The 21,703-nt window shown below is 30.6% G+C and overlaps 2 protein-coding genes across 4 annotated transcripts; one reads left to right on the top strand and one right to left on the bottom strand.

Annotated features, from left to right (window-relative positions):
- Positions 1-161: 161 nt before the first annotated feature.
- On the bottom strand, positions 162-6,518 carry LOC111420619 (uncharacterized). 3 transcript variants are annotated; one of them, XM_071199599.1, is made up of 6 exons: positions 5,305-6,518; positions 5,090-5,254; positions 4,620-5,037; positions 3,662-4,562; positions 662-887; positions 162-612 (listed from the first exon to the last, which is right to left on the bottom strand). In XM_071199599.1, exons 1-6 carry the CDS (start codon positions 5,508-5,510, stop codon positions 435-437), a joined length of 2,094 nt encoding a protein of 697 aa, XP_071055700.1. In that variant the 5' UTR covers positions 5,511-6,518; the 3' UTR covers positions 162-434. The 3 variants fall into 3 exon arrangements, with proteins under 3 accessions (XP_071055700.1, XP_071055701.1, XP_071055702.1); XM_071199600.1 differs by having other exon boundaries at positions 3,668-4,562; XM_071199601.1 differs by having other exon boundaries at positions 662-884; positions 3,668-4,562.
- A 6,544-nt stretch (positions 6,519-13,062) lies between these two features.
- On the top strand, positions 13,063-20,256 carry LOC111420613 (uncharacterized). Its single transcript, XM_071199487.1, has 2 exons — positions 13,063-13,825; positions 19,736-20,256. The coding sequence occupies exons 1-2, from the start codon at positions 13,246-13,248 to the stop codon at positions 20,140-20,142; spliced, it is 987 nt and encodes a 328-aa protein (XP_071055588.1). The 5' UTR covers positions 13,063-13,245; the 3' UTR covers positions 20,143-20,256.
- Positions 20,257-21,703: the final 1,447 nt, after the last annotated feature.

Here is a 21,703-nt window from a genome sequence, read left to right as displayed (position 1 = left end):
TGCTGTTGCTGGTGCTGCTGTCGCCGCTCCGGGTTCCGAGCTTTCTACTAAAACCCCCCTGCCACCCCATCGCCGAGCTTAATCACCTTAAAATTTTAATTTTTAAACCTAAATTAATCAATTTTTTTAATTAGTTAAAAAAAATAAATAACAAAATTCCCTTCCTTTATTAATTCAATTTATTTTAGGGGCTAAATAAAAAATTGAATAATTTATTTATAAATTAAATATTTTATTCCCGTGATCAATTACATGGTCGTATCTGTAAATGCAGAAATAGGGCATCGATTATAAAGCTTTCAAACGCCACCTTTCAATGGGGGTACTAAAATATTAAAACCGCTCAATATAATCGCGTCATCTACAATCAAAGGGCAACCTTAAAGTCTACAGACAATTTTTTTTATTACCCCATCTCGTAGTAAAACGCAAAATTATTTTTTTCTTTTAACTTTTTGTTTTATCCTTTCATCGTGTAAATTGCAATCTTTGTAAATCCGATCGCAATTTGCTTTTCCCAGCCCTAAAATCGAAGCTTTCAGTCCGTCGAGCATTGAAGTTGCCGCAGGAACGTTTTTAATTAATTTTCCCGATAACCAACTCATTCCCAAACTAAAAACTTTTTTATTAATAAATAATTCTTGATTAATAAAAGATTTACCTCCAAACTGGTATCCAAAGTTTCCCATTATCATTTAAACCTCTTGAATATTTATTATTTTCGCACAATTGTAACCTTAAACATGATCCTTTATCCTCATTGGCCACCAAAGCTGCCTCTATGGATGTTAAAATTTTTCGTGCAAGCTCGTTGATGTTGATATCGGATTGTGCTTGTCTTTTGTGTCTGAAGTTAAGGTTGTCTTTTATTCTTACAGCTTCTTCTACTTTTTATAATACAAAAAAAAATTAATAATATATGGTAAAATTGAAATAATTAAAATTTTAGTGTGTATTAGAAATATTTGACCACCCTTTATGTCTTTGTCAGTAAATGTCTTTTTTGTTAGTCTTTATGTTTTGTGTCTTTTTTGTTTTGGTTTTGGTTTTTGCGTGATGTTTTTTTCTTGATTTTGTTGTTCTTGCAATCCAGCGATTTTCATCATATTTTACTCATTCATATTTTACACGTTCACTTATTATTCTTTCAATGAGTTAATCACATTAATTCACAACCCCAAATATGACCTTTCATTTTCTCACACATCTACACCATTATATACTGGAAATTTCATATAACTTACAATATATGAATTGCACTGTCCCACATAAACTTGCACTGTCAAAAGCAACATAGCTCAATAGTACAGGCATTGAGTAGTTTTGCAAAGGAAATGTTTTTGAACTAACACTAGACCTAGATCTAGAAACATTCGGATTTAGCCGCACGTCTCTCAAGACGGCTAAACCCGAATGATTCTAGTTCGAAGTCTTGTGTTAGTTCTAGTTATAGTGCTAGTACAAAACTAGAACTAACACGAAGCCGCACGTCTCTCAAGATGGCTAAACCTGAATGATTCTAGTTCTAGGTCTTGTGTTAGTTCTAGTTATAGTGCTAGTACAAAACTAGAACTAACACTAGACCTAGAACTAGAAACATTCGGATTTAGCCGCACGTCTCTCAAGACGGCTAAACCCGAATGATTCTAGTTCTAGGTCTTGTGTGAGTTCTAGTGATAGTTCTAGTGATAGTGCTAGTACAAAACTAGAACTAACACTAGACCTAGAACTAGAAACATTCGGATTTAGCCGCACGTCTCTCAAGACGGCTAAACCCGAATGATTCTAGTTTTAGGTCTTGTGTGAGTTCTAGTGATAGTTCTAGTGACAGTGCTAGTACAAAACTAGAACTAACACTAGACCTAGAACTAGAAACATTCGGATTTAGCCGCACGTCTCTCAAGACGGCTAAACCCGAATGATTCTAGTTCAAGGTCTTGTGTTAGTTCTCGTGATAGTTCTAGTACAAACTAGAACTAATACAAGACCTAGAACTAGAAACATTCGGATTTAGCCGCACGTCTCTCAAGACGGCTAAACCCGAATGATTCTAGTTCGAGGTCTTGTGTTAGTTCTAGTTATAGTGCTAGTACAAAACTAGAACTAACACGAAGCCGCACGTCTCTCAAGATGGCTAAACCTGAATGATTCTAGTTCTAGGTCTTGTGTTAGTTCTAGTTATAGTGCTAGTACAAAACTAGAACTAACACTAGACCTAGAACTAGAATCATTTGGATTTAGCCGCACGTCTCTCAAGACGGCTAAACCCGAATGATTCTAGTTCTAGGTTTTGTGTTAGTTCTAGTTATAGTGCTAGTACAAAACTAGAACTAACACTAGACTTAGAACTAGAAACATTCGGATTTAGCCGCACGTCTCTCAAGACGGCTAAACCCGAATGATTCTAGTTCTAGGTCTTGTGTTAGTTCTAGTTATAGTTCTAGTGATAGTGCTAGTACAAAACTAGAACTAACACTAGACCTAGAACTAGAAACATTCGGATTTAGCCGCACGTCTCTCAAGACGGCTAAACCCGAATGATTCTAGTTCTAGGTCTTGTGTTAGTTCTAGTTATAGTGCTAGTACAAAACTAGAACTAACACTAGACCTAGAACTAGAATCATTTGGATTTAGCCGCACGTCTCTCAAGACGGCTAAACCCGAATGATTCTAGTTCTAGGTTTTGTGTTAGTTCTAGTTATAGTGCTAGTACAAAACTAGAACTAACACTAGACTTAGAACTAGAAACATTCGGATTTAGCCGCACGTCTCTCAAGACGGCTAAACCCGAATGATTCTAGTTCTAGGTCTTGTGTTAGTTCTAGTTATAGTTCTAGTGATAGTGCTAGTACAAAACTAGAACTAACACTAGACCTAGAACTAGAAACATTCGGATTTAGCCGCACGTCTCTCAAGACGGCTAAACCCGAATGATTCTAGTTCTAGGTCTTGTGTTAGTTCTAGTTATAGTGCTAGTACAAAACTAGAACTAACACTAGACCTAGAACTAGAAACATTCGGATTTAGCCGCACGTCTCTCAAGACGGCTAAACGTGAATGATTCTAGTTCTAGGTCTTGTGTTAGTTCTAGTGATAGTTTTAGTGATAGTGCTAGTACAAAACTAGAACTAACACTAGACCTAGAACTAGAAACATTCGGATTTAGCCGCACGTCTCTCAAGACGGCTAAACCCGAATGATTCTAGATCTAGGTCTTGTGTTAGTTCTAGTTATAGTGCTAGTACAAAACTAAAACTAACACGAAGCCGCACGTCTCTCAAGACGGCTAAACCTGAATGATTCTAGTTCAAGGTCTTGTGTTAGTTCTCGTGATAGTTCTAATACAAACTAGAACTAACACAAGACCTAGAACTAGAAACATTCGGATTTAGCCGCACGTCTCTCAAGACGGCTAAAGCCGAATGATTCTAGTTCTAGATCTTGTGTTACTTCTACTGATAGTGTTAATACAAAACTAGAACTAACACTAGACCTAGAAAGCATCGCGTTTAGCTAAGCATTTTCAGACATGTTACATTTTATGTGGAACAAAGTGATTTTTGTATATTGCATCTTAAGTGAAATTCACTGTATTATGTCTTACTATGTATATATAGTTTTTGTTTTCGGCTGAATTAATTACTTGTCATAATGAGCTTACTTTTACCTGATATTTGGAAACTTTTTAGTTTTTTGGGGGAGTTTTTTATATTTCTTAGCGTTGTAAATCGTTGTTCTCTTGCTGTTACTTTTCCTTCGCCCTCATCAAACGCAGTCATACCATCACCTCCGTTCGCAACTCCTTCTCCAGTCATACCTTCATCCTCATCGCCGTTTCCAGTAGCACCATCTCCACCATTTCCATTTTCTCCTCCTTCTCCGGTAATTCCATCACCTCCATTCCCATTTCCAGTCATTCCATTACCTTCCCCAGTCATACCATCATCACCATTCCCATTTCCTGTCATTCCACCACCTTCTCCAGTTATTTCATCTCCTCCGTTCCCATTCCCAGTCATTCCTTCTCCATTTCCAGTCATTCCACCACCTTCTCCAGTCATTTCATCCCCTCCGTTCCCATTCCCAGTCATTCCTTCTCCATTTCCAGTCATTCCATCACCTCCATTCCCATTTCCAGCCATTCCACCACCTTCTCCAGTCATTTCATCACCTCCATTCCCATTTCCAGTCATTCCACCACCTTCCCCAGTCATACCATCATCCCCATTCCCATTTCCTGTCATTCCACCACCTTCTCCAGTCATTTCATCCCCTCCGTTCCCATTCCCAGTCATTCCTTCTCCATTTCCAGTCATTCCATCACCTTCCCCAGTCATACTATCACCTCCATTCCCATTTCCAGTCATTCCACCACCTTCCCCAGTCATTTCTTCACCTTCATTTCCATTTCCAGTCATTTCATTACCTCCATTACCAGTCATAGTCATAGTCATGTCCCCACCCATCCCATTTTCAGTTGTACTTGTAATCATACCTTCACCTGTCGGTTCCGGTCCCATACTCATAGGCATCATGGTGACAACGGTGGTGGTGTTGTTGGTCTAAATAAAAAAATGTGTATTTCTTTAATTTAAATATACGTTTTAAATGATTTTTACCACTGCTGCAATGCACATAACAACGTGGACGATGAACATTCCAAAAGATAAATAGGCTAAAGCTGTCAATGCTATATCGAATAAATCTGTGACGTCTTTTTCTTTATTATATTTCGGGGAATAATTTTGATTTGCGTGGTTTGAATCATAACTGTGCACTGATACCGTTCCATAATTGCTGTTTCCATTGAGAGTGGATGGATAATAACTTAAAGATGGGGTTGCTAAACCATAACCGCTTCCGGATCCGTACAAATTATAAGTGGTGTGTTTTGCTGGGTGTTCGTAAACGTAATTGGTTACGTGGGTGTCATATTCTTCGTTTTCCTCTTCGTTGCGAACCTCATCGTTCCTTCTTGATTGGGTGGGATTAGATTGGGTGTTATAATGCCTGTAAATGTCTTCTAATGTGGCACTTCTACAAAAATGAATTAATATAATTTAGGATTTATCTCAAAATATTTTTTTACTTAGATAACCAATCTTTGTACGATTTTGATCCTTCATCGATCATCAAAGATTCTTTAGAATTAAGTGGATTGGTGCTTGATCTTCTTGAAAATGTTGGAATGGTCATGTCTTGCACAATTTGCTCCGCTAAATAATTTCTGCACAGGTACTCATTCATTTTTGACCTAAAAAAATAATAAAAATTAATTATTTTAATTTAAAATTTAAAGCTTACCTATGAAAGTCCATGGTCGACATAGCATCATTTAAAGATCCTGTTGTGATATTATCTTTTGTATCACTTCCATTTGCATTTTCTAGCATTAAAAGATTACCAGGCATTAAATCATCCGATAAAATGTCATCCACATCAATAACGTTGTAGCAAAATCCGATTCTTACAAAATAAACAAAGTAAAATAATTTGACTACAAACAACATTTTTCTTCGTTTTTATTTCTTTTCTAAATCTTAAAATTCTTTACGTCTTCTCTTATAGTCGTTTAAAATACCGTAAGGCACAATTTTCTAGCGAATTAACCACGAGAAGATAAAAAAGAAATTGTCTCATTTCTGCTATGTAGAGCGTTAACTACTAGATCGTTAGTTTTTGAAAATCAAAACGTTTTAAAAGTTTTCCTTTTAGCAAAACGTTTTCGGTTGATCCTCCCTCGAAATCGATTATGGGTTTTATGATGGTCCATTACTTCCTCCGCTCGTGATTCTACATCACGTCCGGCGCCTGTGCGAATAAAAGCGTCCGAAACACCTGTTTAAAACAAGTAATAACCAGCGGGAAGCTCGCGATGCACCGCGTCCGCTCTCATAAACAGATAAATCACGTTTAAAAGCTCCTCCACAGAGTCGGACGGAAGAAAAAAATCTACCAAAAAGGGCCCACCACTTTAAAACATTTTTCAACACGTCCATCAACACAAAGATAGTGGAAAATAATAAAAGAAAATCTTATCTTAATCAATTTGAAATTTTTTATTTTATAAATAAATGTTTATAAGATTTAAACGTGGTGTTAATCATTTTTGAAACGATGTCTGGTAATGAATAGGGTTATTAGACAGGGGTAGGATCGTTGGGGAAAACCACTTAACGTGGACAATGGGGTATCAGCTGGATGCAGATCCGGGAATCGTAAAATGATACCAGCCACTTAACTACATTTATTCGCGCCCCATTCGTCGCGGGGGTACATTATAGCATCGTTTGCTTCAATGGACCAGCTCCGGTGTTGGTTGGTACTTATACAAAAGAGGGGTTTTACTTAGTTATGATGTGACAAATCATCTTTTACTCAAATCATTTCACTAAATCTACTTAAAATTGAAAGAAAAATTCAATGAAACTTTTTTAATGTAAAAGACGTTTTAAAAAATCGTATCACCAAAACGAAATGTCTGAGGAAGGTGATATATATCCTAATTTGTAGACAAAATTTATCTATTATCAATGTAAATCAATTCAAAATCTAAAAATCGTAGATAAAAATAATATTAATGAAAATTGTTCATAACGAACCACAAAAACATAATCTATAATCTATAATTTCATTTTTGTTGCTATAAACTGTAAAATCCCCAAATGCTTAAATTATCATTTTTGAATAAATATTTATGTAAATCGAAAACGAAAACTGTTAGAAAAAAATGTTGTGGATAAAAATTGTTAGTAATAAACCAACAAAACGTTATTTACAAGTTATTAAAATCCAACTATAATCATTACCAACATAGCAGAGCTGAAATCCCAACCTTTTCATATTTGAGGCATTTTAAAACAAAATGAGTTTCAACTCAAAATCTAAAAATCGTGCATGAGAATAATATTAATGAAAATTGTTTATAATGAAGCACAAAAACATAATCTATAAAGAATTTCTTTCGTACTATTTCGTATTTGTTGCTATAAACTCTAAAATCCTCTAATGCTGAAATTGTCATTTTTGAATAAATATTTATGTATAAATCGTAAACGAAAACTGTTAGAAAAAAATGTTGTGGATAAAAATTGTTAGTAATAAACCAACAAAACGTTGTTTACAAGTTATTAAAATCCAACTATAATCATTACCAACATAGCAGAGCTGAAATCCCAACCTTTTCATATTTGAGGCATTTTAAAACAAAATGAGTTTCAACTCAAAATCTAAAAATCGTGCATGAGAATAATATTAATGAAAATTGTTTATAATGGAGCACAAAAACATAATCTATAAAGAATTTCTTTCCTTCTATTTCATTTTTGTTGCTATAAACTGTAAAATCCCCAAATGCTTAAATTGTCATTTTTGAATAAATATTTATGTATAAATCGAAAACGAAAATTGTTAGAAAAAAATGTTGTGGATAAAAATTGTTAGTAATAAACCAACAAAACGTTATTTATAAGTTATTAAAATCCAACTATAATCATTACCAACATAGCAGAGCTGAAATCCCAATGTTTTCATATTTGAAGCATTTTAAAACAAAATGAGTTTCAACTCAAAATCTAAAAATCGTGCATGAGAATAATATTAATGAAAATTGTTTATAATGAAGCACAAAAACATAATCTATAAAGAATTTCTTTCCTTCTATTTCATTTTTGTTGCTATAAACTGTAAAATCCCCAAATGCTTAAATTGTCATTTTTGAATAAATATTTATGTAAGTCGAAAACGAAAACTGTTAGAAAAAAATGTTGTGGATAAAAATTGTTAGTAATAAACCAACAAAACGTTATTTATAAGTTATTAAAATCCAACTATAATCATTACCAACATAGCAGAGCTGAAATCCCAATCTTTTCATATTTGAGGCATTTTAAAACAAAATGAGTTTCAACTCAAAATCTAAAAATCGTGCATGAGAATAATACTAATGAAAATTGTTTATAATGAAGCACAAAAACATAATCTATAAAGAATTTCTTTCCTTCTATTTCATTTTTGTTGCTATAAACTGTAAAATCCCCTAATGCTGAAATTGTCATTTTTGAATACATATTTATGTATAAATCGTAAACGAAAACTGTTAGAAAAAAATGTTGTGGATAAAAATTGTTAGTAATAAACCAACAAAATGTTATTTACAAGTTATTAAAATCCAACTATAATCATTACCAACATAGCAGAGCTGAAATCCCAATCTTTTCATATTTGAGGCATTTTAAAACAAAATGAGTTTCAACTCAAAATCTAAAAATCGTAGATGAAAATAATATTAATGAAAACTGTTTATAGTGAAGCACAAAAACATAATCTATAAAGAATTTCTTTCCTACTATTTCGTTTTTGTTGCTATAAACCGTAAAATCCCCAAATGTTTAAATTGTCATTTTTGAATAAATATTTATGTAAGTCGAAAACGAAAACTGTTATAAAAAAATGTTGTGGATAAAAATTGTTAGTAATAAACCAACAAAATGTTATTTACAAGTTATTAAAATCCAACTATAATCATTACCAACATAGCAGAGCTGAAATCCCAATCTTTTCATATTTGAGGCATTTTAAAACAAAATGAGTTTCAACTCAAAATCTAAAAATCGTGCATAAGAATAATATTAATGAAAATTGTTTATAATGAAGCACAAAAACATAATCTATAAAGAATTTGTTTCCTTCTATTTCATTTTTGTTGCTATAAACTGTAAAATCCCCAAATGCTTAAATTGTCATTTTTGAATAAATATTTATGTATAAATCGAAAACGAAAACTGTTAAAAAAAATGTTGTAGATAAAAATTGTTAGTAATACACCAACAAAACGTTATTTATAAGTTATTAAAATCCAACTATAATCATTACCAACATAGCAGAGCTGAAATCCCAATCTTTTCATATTTGAAGCATTTTAAAACAAAATCAGTTTCAACTCAAAATCTAAAAATCGTGCATGAGAATAATATTAATGAAAATTGTTTATAATGAAGCACAAAAACATAATCTATAAAGAATTTCTTTCCTTCTATTTCATTTTTGTTGCTATAAACTGTAAAATCCCCAAATGCTTAAATTATCATTTTTGAATAAATATTTATGTAAGTCGAAAACGAAAACTGTTATAAAAAAATGTTGTGGATAAAAATTGTTAGTAATAAACCAACAAAATGTTATTTACAAGTTATTAAAATCCAACTATAATCATTACCAACATAGCAGAGCTGAAATCCCAATCTTTTCATATTTGAGGCATTTTAAAACAAAATGTGTTTCAACTCAAAATCTAAAAATCGTGCATGAGAATAATATTAATGAAAATTGTTTATAATGAAGCACAAAAACATAATCTATAAGGAATTTCTTTCCTTCTATTTCATTTTTGTTGCTATAAACTGTAAAATCCCCTAATGCTGAAATTGTCATTTTTGAATACATATTTATGTATAAATCGTAAACGAATACTGTTAGAAAAAAATGTTGTGGATAAAAATTGTTAGTAATAAACCAACAAAATGTTATTTACAAGTTATTAAAATCCAACTATAATCATTACCAACATAGCAGAGCTGAAATCCCAATCTTTTCATATTTGAGGCATTTTAAAACAAAATGAGTTTCAACTCAAAATCTTAAAATCGTGCATGACAATAATATTAATGAAAATTGTTCATAATGAACCACAAAAAGATAATCTACAAAGAATTTCTTTCTTACTATTTCGTATTTGTTGTTATAAACTCTAAAATCCCCTAATGCTGAAATTGTCATTTTTGAATAAATATTTATGTATAAATCGAAAACGAAAACTGTTAGAAAAAAATGTTGTGGATAAAAATTGTTAGTAATAAACCAACAAAATGTTATTTACAAGTTATTAAAATCCAACTATAATCATTACCAACATAGCAGAGCTGAAATCCCAACCTTTTCATATTTGAGGCATTTTAAAACAAAATGAGTTTCAACTCAAAATCTAAAAAGCGTGCATGAGAATAATATTAATGAAAATTGTTTATAATGAAGCACAAAAACATAATCTATAAAGAATTTCTTTCCTACTATTTCGTATTTGTTGCTATAAACTTTAAAATCCTCTAATGCTGAAATTGTCATTTTTGAATACATATTTATGTATAAATCGTAAACGAAAACTGTTAGAAAAAAATGTTGTGGATAAAAATTGTTAGTAATAAACCAACAAAACGGTATTTACAAGTTATTAAAATCCAACTATAATCATTACCAACATAGCAGAGCTGAAATCCCAATCTTTTCATATTTGAAGCATTTTAAAACAAAATCAGTTTCAACTCAAAATCTAAAAATCGTGCATGAGAATAATATTAATGAAAATTGTTTATAATGAAGCACAAAAACATAATCTATAAAGAATTTCTTTCCTTCTATTTCATTTTTGTTGCTATAAACTGTAAAATCCCCAAATGCTTAAATTATCATTTTTGAATAAATATTTATGTAAGTCGAAAACGAAAACTGTTATAAAAAAATGTTGTGGATAAAAATTGTTAGTAATAAACCAACAAAATGTTATTTACAAGTTATTAAAATCCAACTATAATCATTACCAACATAGCAGAGCTGAAATCCCAATCTTTTCATATTTGAAGCATTTTAAAACAAAATGAGTTTCAACTCAAAATCTAAAAATCGTGCATGAGAATAATATTAATGAAAATTGTTTATAATGAAGCACAAAAACATAATCTATAAAGAATTTCTTTCCTACTATTTCGTATTTGTTGCTATAAACTCTAAAATCCTCTAATGCTGAAATTGTCATTTTTGAATAAATATTTATGTATAAATCGTAAACGAAAACTGTTAGAAAAAAATGTTGTGGATAAAAATTGTTAGTAATAAACCAACAAAATGTTATTTACAAGTTATTAAAATCCAACTATAATCATTACCAACATAGCAGAGCTGAAATCCCAATCTTTTCATATTTGAAGCATTTTAAAACAAAATGAGTTTCAACTCAAAATCTAAAAATCGTGCATGAGAATAATATTAATGAAAATTGTTTATAATGAAGCACAAAAACATAATCTATAAAGAATTTCTTTCCTACTATTTCGTATTTGTTGCTATAAACTCTAAAATCCTCTAATGCTGAAATTGTCATTTTTGAATAAATATTTATGTATAAATCGTAAACGAAAACTGTTAGAAAAAAATGTTGTGGATAAAAATTGTTAGTAATAAACCAACAAAACGGTATTTATAAGTTATTAAAATCCAACTATAATCATTACCAACATAGCAGAGCTGAAATCCCAATCTTTTCATATTTGAGGAATTTTAAAACAAAATGAGTTTCAACTCAAAATCGAAAAATCGTGCATGAGAATAATATTAATGAAAATTGTTTATAATGAACCACAAAAACATAATCTATAAAGAATTTCTTTCCTACTATTTCGTTTTTGTTGCTATAAACTGTAAAATCCCCAAATGCTTAAATTGTCATTTTTGAATAAATATTTATGTATAAATCGAAAACGAAAATTGTTAGAAAAAAATGTTGTGGATAAAAATTGTTAGTAATAAACCAACAAAACGTTATTTACAAGTTATTAAAATCCAACTATAATCATTACCAACATAGCAGAGCTGAAATCCCAATCTTTTCATATTTGAGGCATTTTAAAACAAAATGAGTTTCAACTCAAAATCTAAAAAGCGTGCATGAGAATAATATTAATGAAAATTGTTTATAATGAAGCACAAAAACATAATCTATAAAGAATTTCTTTCCTTCTATTTCATTTTTGTTGCTATAAACTGTAAAATCCCCAAATGCTTAAATTGTCATTTTTGAATAAATATTTATGTAAGTCGAAAACGAAAACTGTTAGAAAAAATGTTGTGGATGAAAATTGATGGTAATAAACGTTATACACAAGCTATTATAATCTATTATCACTATTTGAAATGCAGAAAAATTGTATGATATCTTAGCGTCACAATGATGACATATCAATTGAACATGAAGACTGCAGAGTTGTGTTCAGTGGAATTGTACATTTGACGCCCCAGTTCAAGCTGCTAGGGTAGTCCAAACTCTGAAATGAAGCTTCAATAAAAAACCATCAACCCAATACCATGAAGTCCATTTCAATCTTAGAAATCTCGAAGATTAGTAACCTTCGCAGCCAAGCAAGGAAATCAGCAAATATAGAATTAGCCCCGAAATGCAGTCAACTCTCCACTAAACAGACAACAATGATAACAAGTTAGCTGTATACACAAAAATCGACTAGAAGAAAGCTTTCAAAGTGTTTAATGATTCTAACTTATTTACTCAAATACATCGCAGTTGGAGTGGCTACAAAATTTTCTACTCAAAGGGATTGTTACACATTTTTTTTATTGGATTATTCGATAGTTTAGCAAAATTGAAGACTTTTATCATCTTTCATTTTTCAAACTGGACTTTAGTTTTTCCAAAAATAAATAATGAAAATTTGAAAAAACTTTGGAGACGTCACCGTCGCTAAGCACGCGGTTGGTTGAAATAAAAATCATTAAAAGGTGCATGAGCGAGATGTCACGAGAATCTTATGCGCTAGAAGAAGAGATCTGAACGATGCACGTTTGTGTCATTTAACAGCTTTACAGTTCTCACCTTAGGTCTTTGCTAGTTGCCCTGAGGTGTTTTGGTGTTTGATCATAGTGTGGAAACCAAGAGTTAAAGTAAATGGTACAGCTTAATCTATCAAAGAGCATCAAGTAAAGTAGTCCATAAAGAGTTTATGATTAAATGGTCATTAAACACTTACACCGGGAGTTTTTTGATATCATCGAATAAGGATCATGGAAACGCAGAGTCTTTATTAACTAAATTGATGCATTTTGCTGCAATTAAAAACATGATGAGCAACTGAAGGATACTCTATCACACTTTTTATCAAATCATTCCATCTTAGTTAGTTATTGGGATATGAATATGACAGAGTTCCTCTATGGTATTTAGAATATTATATTAAGGTATAAAATTGTTTTTCTATTTTGCTACTTTCTAGATATAAAAAAGAAAAAAAAATGTCGTGTCATTTTTTATAAGACTGTCTAAAGGCGTGTAAAAGATGGATTTTGTGCGGCTAATGGAATCACGCGAGGCGCCAATCTGTGGAGAAGGAACAAGAGGCGGAACAGGTGCCAGGATCAAGGAGGCGTGGCCTGCAGGATCCCCACAGCCGATTCATCCATTTAATGGACCTTCACGGTACAGTAGCTGAAAAGCGGCCGGTCCAAACGGATTTTCCGAAAGACGCGATCGGGTATACAATGGACGACGACGGTCATCATCCAAGAAGAGATTTTCGCGACCTTTCCGAAAGTAGCTCCGATTGCGATTCAGACGACATTGAATGCGTCGACGTTTTGAACGACGACGTCGAAAGGATATCTTCTAATGGTGTCGACAAAGATGAGACGAACACGGGAGTTCAAGGAAATAGAAATAATTTTTCCATCGATAGAATATTGGGGTTACACCACCAAAAGGATACTCCGAAATTCGTTGTAAAGCCAACTCCGATTTCGGCGATTTCAAGAAATACGGTGAATTCTGAGGGGATTGTTGCTGAAGTGTTTCAAACAGTTTTAGATGTTCCTCAAGTAAATGGGATGATTTCGCAGGATTTAAATGAAATTAGGGAAAAAATTGGAGGAAATTCCTCTTCTATTGATGGATTTCCACAAATTTCTATTCATAGTTCTGGATCTAGTTTGTTGTATAGTAATTGGTTGGGTGGTGACAAAAGTACGAGTCATTTATTTGGATTACAAGGTAAATAAGAAATTTTTAATAGAAATTAGATTCCTTTTAAATGAATGATAAATGTAATTCGTGTTTGTGGTCAATATAAAAGTGGCTGTTGAAAATAATGGTTAACACAGCTCCGATTAATCACATAATGGGTCGAAAATTGCTCGCCTCCACACCGAGATAACAGATGGTCCAACAATCCAAACGATAAGATCGCGTGTCTCACCTTTTCCACGGTTTACCGTTTTCCCCCCTCAAGTTATAACGATGAATTTAACATCACCCCCCACGTTTATAACTATTCCCATTCCGCTTTCGAAACTTTTCTTTCTCTTTCTTATACATATTTGATGGTCGCCCAAGAAGTAGCCGACACGTCCAAATTTGATAAACAAACATACCGATTTCCAAGTAAAAGACAGACCACCCTTACACAAGAAACCAAAGAAAAACTCGAAGAAGTATCTATATACACACTAAACTGGACTAAGTATGCTAATTCGTCAAAGATGTCACATACCAAAATAAAAAAAAATAACGTTAAAGTCGGGGTTTTAAAGAGGTTGGTTGCCAGTTAACTTCGAGGCGGTGTGTTTATTGAAGCGGTACTAAGCTGACTTTTTCACACCTGGCGTGGTTCCGAGAAGACGAACCGCGGTCTGCTGTTTGATAGAAATGAGTACGATGCTCACCTACGATGACGGTGATTTACGACGTTTGTACAAGAGTTAAAACATCGCCCGAGTATTAAATGGTGATAATTAGACGTTGCTTGTCGATATGTCGTCGGTGGCCCCAACTTTGTTAACTTTAGGTTACGTTTCAAACCCAACGTTGATGTCTTTTTGAAATTTCCAATCTTGAAATCATTTAATCACAAAACAAAATCTTTATAGATATAAAATTTATATAATTCGAAAACGAAAACTGTTGTGGATAAAAATTGTTTGAAATAGTACCAATAATATTATCAATGTAATAGAGGCATTTTAAAAGAAAATCAACTCAAAATCTAAAAATCGTGCATAAGAATAATATTAATGAAAATTGTTTATAATGAAGCACATAAACATAATCTATAAAGAATTTCTTTATAAGTATTTCGTATTTGTTGGTATGGACCGTAAAATCCCCAAATGCTTAAATTGTCATTTTTTAATAAAAATTTATATAAATTGAAAACGAAAACTGTTAGAAAAAAATGTTATGGATGAAAATTGTTTGTAATAAACCAACAAAATGTTATTTACAAGTTATTATAATCCAACTATAACCATTACCAACATAAAAGAGTTGAAATCCCAATCTTTTCATATTTGAGGCATTTTAAAACAAAATGAGTTTCAACTCAAAATCTAAAAATCGTGCATGAGAATGATATTAATGAAAATTGTTTATAATGAAGCACAAAAACATAATCTATAAAGAATTTCTTTATAAGTATTTCGTATTTGTTGGTATGAACCGTAAAATCCCCAAATGCTTAAATTGTCATTTTTTAATAAAAATTTAAATAAATCGAAAACGAAAACTGTTAGAAAAAAATGTTGTGGATAAAAATTGTTTGTAATAAACCAAAAAAACGTTATTTATAAGTTATTAAAATCCAACTGTAATCATTACCAACATAGCAGAGCTGAAATCCCAATCTTTTCATATTTGAGGCATTTTAAAACAAAATGAGTTTCAACTCAAAATCTAAAAATCGTGCATGAGAATAATGTTAATGAAAATTGTTTATAATGAAGCACAAAAACATAATCTATAAAGAATTTTTTTCCTTCTATTTCATTTTTGTTGCTATAAACTGTAGAATCCCCAAATGCTTAAATTGTCATTTTTGAATAAATATTTATGTAAGTCGAAAACGAAAACTGTTAGAAAAAAATGTTGTGGATAAAAATTGTTAGCAATAAACCAAAAAAGCGTTATTTATAAGTTATTAAAATCCAACTATAATCATTACCAACATAGCAGAGCTGAAATCCCAATCTTTTCATATTTGAGGCATTTTAAAACAAAATGAGTTTCAACTCAAAATCTAAAAATCGTGCGTGAGAATAATATTAATGAAAATTGTTTATAATGAAGCACAAAAACATGATCTATAAAGAATTTCTTTCCTTCTATTTCATTTTTGTTGCTATAAACTGTAGAATCCCCAAATGCTTAAATTGTCATTTTTGAATAAATATTTATGTAAGTCGAAAACGAAAACTGTTAGAAAAAAATGTTGTGGATAAAAATTGTTAGTAATAAACCAAAAAAGCGTTATTTATAAGTTATTAAACGCCAACTATAATCATTACCAACATAGCAGAGCTGAAATCCCAATCTTTTCATATTTGAGGCATTTTAAAACAAAATGAGTTTCAACTCAAAATCTAAAAATCATGCATGAGAATAATATTAATAAAAATTGTTCATAATGAAGCACAAATACATAATCTATAAAGAATTTCTTTCCAAGTATTTCGTATTTGTTGCTATAAACCGTAAATTCCCCAAATGCTTAAATTGTCATTTTTTAATAAAAATTTATATAAATCGAAAACGAAAACTGTTAGAAAAAAATGTTGTGGATAAAAATTGTTAGTTATAAACCAAAAAAACGTTATTTATAAGTTATTAAAATCCAACTATAATCATTACCAACATAGCAGAGCTGAAATCCCAATCTTTTCATATTTGAGGCATTTTAAAACAAAATGAATTTCAACTCAAAATCTAAAAATCGTGCATGAGAATAATATTAATGAAAATTGTTTATAATGAAGCACAAAAACATAATCTATAAAGAATTTCTTTCCATCTATTTCATTTTTGTTGCTATTAACTGTAGAATCCCTAAATGCTTAAATTGTCATTTTTGAATAAATATTTATGTAAGTCGAAAACGAAAACTGGTAGAAAAAAATGTTGTGGATAAAAATTGTTTGTACTAAACCAAAAAAGCGTTATTTATAAGTTATTAAAATCCAACTATAATCATTACCAACATAGCAGAGCTGAAATCCCAACCTTTTCATATTTGAGGCATTTTAAAACAAAATGAGTTTCAACTCAAAATCTAAAAATCGTGCATGAGAGTAATATTAACGAAAATTGTTTATAATGAAGCACAAAAACATAATCTATAAAGAATTTCTTTCCAAGTATTTCGTATTTGTTGGTATAAACCGTAAAATCCCCAAATGCTTAAACTATCATTTTTTAATAAAAATTTATATAAATCGAAAACGAAAACTGTTAAAAAAAAATGTTGTGGATAAAAATTGTTAGTAATAAACCAAAAAAACGTTATTTATAAGTTATTAAAATCCAACTATAATCATTACCAACATAGCAGAGCTGAAATCCAAATCTTTTCATATTTGAGGCATTTTAAAACAAAATGAGTTTCAACTCAAAATCTAAAAATCGTACATGAGATTAATATTAATGAAAATTGTTCATAATGAAGCACAAAAACATAATCTATAAAAAATTTCTTTCGAAGTATTTCGTATTTGTTGGTATAAACCGTAAAATCCCCAAATGCTTAAATTGTCATTTTTTAATAAAAATTTATATAAATCGAAAATGAAAACTGTTAGAAAAAAATGTTATGGATAAAAATTGTTTGTAATAAACCAAAAAAACGTTATTTATAAGTTATTAAAATCCAACTATAATCATTACCAACATAGCAGAGTTGAAATCCCAATCTTTTCATATTTGAGGCATTTTAAAACAAAATGAGTTTCAACTCAAAATCTAAAAATCGTGCATGAGAATAATATTAATGAAAATTGTTTATAATGAAGCACAAAAACATAATCTATAAAGAATTTCTTTCCAAGTATTTCGTATTTGTTGCTATAAACTGTAGAATCCCCAAATGCTTAAATTGTCATTTTTGAATAAATATTTATGTAAGTCGAAAACGAAAACTGTTAGAAAAAAATGTTGAGGATAAAAATTGTTAGTAATAAACCAAAAAAACGTTATTTATAAGTTATTAAAATCCAACTATAATCATTACCAACATAGCAGAGCTGAAATCCCAATCTTTTCATATTTGAGGCATTTTAAAACAAAATGAGTTTCAACTCAAAATCTAAAAATCGTGCATGAGAATAATATTAATGAAAATTGTTTATAATGAAGCACAAAAACATAATCTATAAAGAATTTCTTTCCAAGTATTTCGTATTTGTTGGTATGAACCGTAAAATCCCCAAATGCTTAAATTGTCATTTTTTAATAAAAATTTATATAAATCGAAAACGAAAACTGTTAGAAAAAAATGTTGTGGATAAAAATTGTTAGTAATAAACCAAAAAAACGTTATTTATAAGTTATTAAAATCCAACTATAATCATTACCAACATAGCAGAGTTGAAAACCCAATCTTTTCATATTTGAGGCATTTTAAAACAAAATGAGTTTCAACTCAAAATCTAAAAATTGTGCATGAGAATAATATTAATGAAAATTGTTTATAATGAAGCACAAAAACATAATCTATAAAGAATTTCTTTCCAAGTATTTCGTATTTGTTGGTATGAACCGTAAAATCCCCAAATGCTTAAATTGTCATTTTTTAATAAAAATTTATATAAATCGAAAACGAAAATTGTTAGAAAAAAATGTTGTGGATAAAAATTGTTAGTAATAAACCAAAAAAACGTTATTTATAAGTTATTAAAATCCAACTATAATCATTACCAACATAGCAGAGTTGAAATCCCAATCTTTTCATATTTGAGGCATTTTAAAAGAAAATGAGTTTCAACTCAAAATCTAAAAATCGTAGATGAAAATAATATTAATGAAAATTGTTTATAATGAAGCACAAAAACATAATCTATAAAGAATTTCTTTCCAAGTATTTCGTATTTGTTGCTATAAACCGTAAAATCCCCAAATGCTTAAATTGTCATTTTTTAATAAAAATTTATATAAATCGAAAACGAAAACTGTTAGAAAAAAATGTTGTGGATAAAAATTGCTAGTAATAAACCAAAAAAACGTTATTTATAAGTTATTAAAATCCAACTATAATCATTACCAACATAGCAGAGCTGAAATCCCAATCTTTTCATATTTGAGGCATTTTAAAACAAAATGAGTTTCAACTCAAAATCTAAAAATCGTGCATGAGAATAATATTAATGAAAATTGTTTATAATGAAGTACAAAAACATAATCTATAAAGAATTTCTTTCCAAGTATTTCGTATTTGTAGCTATAAACCGTAAAATCTCCAAACCTCAATATTGCCATTTTTGGATAAAAATTTTTATTATAAATTATGAATCAAATGTTATCCAGGAGCCATTATAATCCATCTATAATTATTAGTAATGTAGGAGATCTAACATTTGAAATTTGAAGATTACAATTTCTTAATTTAAAAAAGGAGCTCATTAAAACATATCAAAATATGAAACCCATTCAAAAAGAAATCAAACACATCCTCTTTTTAAATACATTAATAAAACATGATTTTATACAGCATAATAGCGTACAAAAGAGCAATATTTCGTCGCGTTTACGTTTCCAATTAGCTTTATGTATGCGCTGCCACCATAACTGTTGACAGAAACGTTTAACACTTCCGTCCAAAGGAGGAGGTGTGCGTTTGTGTGTGTGGAGTCTTTCGTTTAACGTGCTCGGACAAATTTCAACCGGAAAAAAAATTCTCGAAAATTTCCCTACACCACGTTTCTATCGCCATATCTCAACGACTCGTTAAGTAATATTTAAGTATGCAGATTACGACCTGAACATCATCGTCCTCTCTTCACCTCGTAAATATTTCAAGAGGACAACGTTAATTAACACATTGATTTTTACGATGGTTGATAATTAAGTAAAAAATTAAGAACACATGTTTAGAAAAAGAATTATTTGATTAATAATTCTTGTTCTTTTTATTTCTTTCAGCGCCAAAACCATCGAATAGAAGATCGAGAAAACCTGGTTTAGATCGAAAGCCACGACAAGCTTACAGCGCGAAACAATTAGAACGTTTAGAGAGCGAATTCAAAGTCGATAAATACCTGAGCGTTAGTAAACGCATGGAGCTTTCGAAAGCTCTTAATTTAACCGAGGTCCAAATTAAGACGTGGTTTCAAAATCGACGCACGAAATGGAAAAAACAGTTAACAACCCGATTGAAGATGGCGCAACGCCAAGGATTGTTTCCGCCGCATTATTTTAACCCCACAGCACAATATCCCACCTTATTTTCAGCTCCCTATTGTCCACCCTTAAGTTATGTGTTCGGCGTTCCACCCATAGATGAAGTTAATAGTCCGAATCGAACGGAATCGCCCGGAAAAATCAAATAGAAACATTTTAAAGTTATTGGTTTTTATGTAAATATTTAATTAGAATAAGTTATTATTTTTGTTTTGTTTTTACGATTAAGTTGTTAGAATAAGGGATGTAATAAAAATCTTCAATAAATATTGAATCATTTTAATACTGTTCCTTTTAGCTTCATTATTGGGTACAATTGAGTTGAGTTGGGTTTGAGTCAGGTTAATTTTGGGTTAGATTGGGTTGGCTTAGGTTGGGTTGGTTCAGGTTGGGTTTGGCTCAAGTTGGGTTGGATTCAGTTGGACTTCTTCCTACAAGTAGAAGTCTTACTGATGATTAGCTGTTTTACGTAAAAATACTTTAAGACTTGGAAAAGCTGCAATGATGGTGCTTGGCTTCTCTGTTTCCCAGAATAGATGGGAACCGCATTTTGAACTCAAATGACCGGATATTAAGAATCTATTACTTAGTACTCTTCCATTCATAGGAATTAGTATCTCTTTTAGGTGTTGGACACTGCAAATGATAATCAAGTTCAACCCCAATAGGACTTTTTTCATTTAATACAACTGTATTTATATCAAATTTGTCATTAGCAACCTCATTGTAGCAATCCCAATAGGATGTATAAAATCTCTTGGTGCAGTTTCATCTAGTTTTCTTCTCTTCGCTTGTAATTCATCATCGCATTCATTACTAACAAAACTGTCGCTGTTATCACTTTCGATTATTAATTAAAGTATCCTCTTTTTAATGCAAAAAGCCGTTTTGAAAAATCACTTTTAGTTCTTAAGAAATAAATTTTTGAAATGATCAATATTTTTTTTGGAATTTTTCAATTTTTGCCGATTAAGCTTTAAAAATTCGTAAAAAATCCATTTCTTCGGATATGAGTATGAAAATTTCCCAAAGTGTTAATAAAAGTGTCCTCTTTCCAATGAACCTACCCGTTTTGAAAAATAACTTTTAGTTTTTGAGAAAACAATATTTGAAGTTTTGATAAAAGTTTCGATGTTGCAATTTTCATCGGTAACTTTCAAAATTCGCTGTAAAATTAAGTTCTTGAAGGATCCTTGTGGAAATACCACCAATTATTAATTATAGTATCCTCTTTTTAATGCAAAAAGCCGTTTTGAAAAATCACTTTTAGTTCTTAAGAAATAAATTTTAAATGATCGACAATTTTTTCGAATTTTCAATTTTTGCCCATTAAGTTTTAAAAATTCGTATAAAATCGATTTCTTGGGATATGACTATGAAAATTTCCCAAAGTGTTAATAAAAGTGTCCTCTTTCCAATGAACCTACCCGTTTTGAAAAATAACTTTTAGTTTTTGAGAAAACAATATTTGAAGTTTTGATAAAATTTTCGATGTTGCAATTTTCATCGATAACTTTCAAAATTCGCTGTAAAATTAAGTTCTTGAAGGATCCTTGTGGAAATACCTCCAATTATTAATTATAGTATCCTCTTTTTAATGCAAAAAGCCGTTTTGAAAAATCACTTTTAGTTCTTAAGAAATAAATTTTTGAAATGATCGATAATTTTTTCGAATTTTTCAATTTTTGCCAATTAAGTTTTAAAAATTCG

This window comes from Onthophagus taurus, chromosome 10 (genome assembly GCF_036711975.1).
Source record: "Onthophagus taurus isolate NC chromosome 10, IU_Otau_3.0, whole genome shotgun sequence".
Taxonomy (NCBI): Eukaryota; Metazoa; Arthropoda; class Insecta; order Coleoptera; family Scarabaeidae; genus Onthophagus; species Onthophagus taurus.
This window is presented reverse-complemented; position numbering and strand designations above follow the sequence as displayed.

Coding starts and splice junctions, on each gene's coding strand:
- LOC111420613 (XM_071199487.1), top strand. CDS start 13,246: ATGGACCTTCACGGTACAGTAGCTGAAAAGCGGCCGGTCCAAACGGAT. Junction 13,826..19,735: donor TCATTTATTTGGATTACAAG/GTAAATAAGAAA, acceptor TATTTCTTTCAG/CGCCAAAACCATCGAATAGA.
- LOC111420619 (XM_071199599.1), bottom strand. CDS start 5,510: ATGTTGTTTGTAGTCAAATTATTTTACTTTGTTTATTTTGTAAGAATC. Junction 888..3,661: donor TTTCCAAATATCAGGTAAAA/GTAAGCTCATTA, acceptor TATTATAAAAAG/TAGAAGAAGCTGTAAGAATA. Junction 613..661: donor CTTTGGATACCAGTTTGGAG/GTAAATCTTTTA, acceptor AAAAGTTTTTAG/TTTGGGAATGAGTTGGTTAT.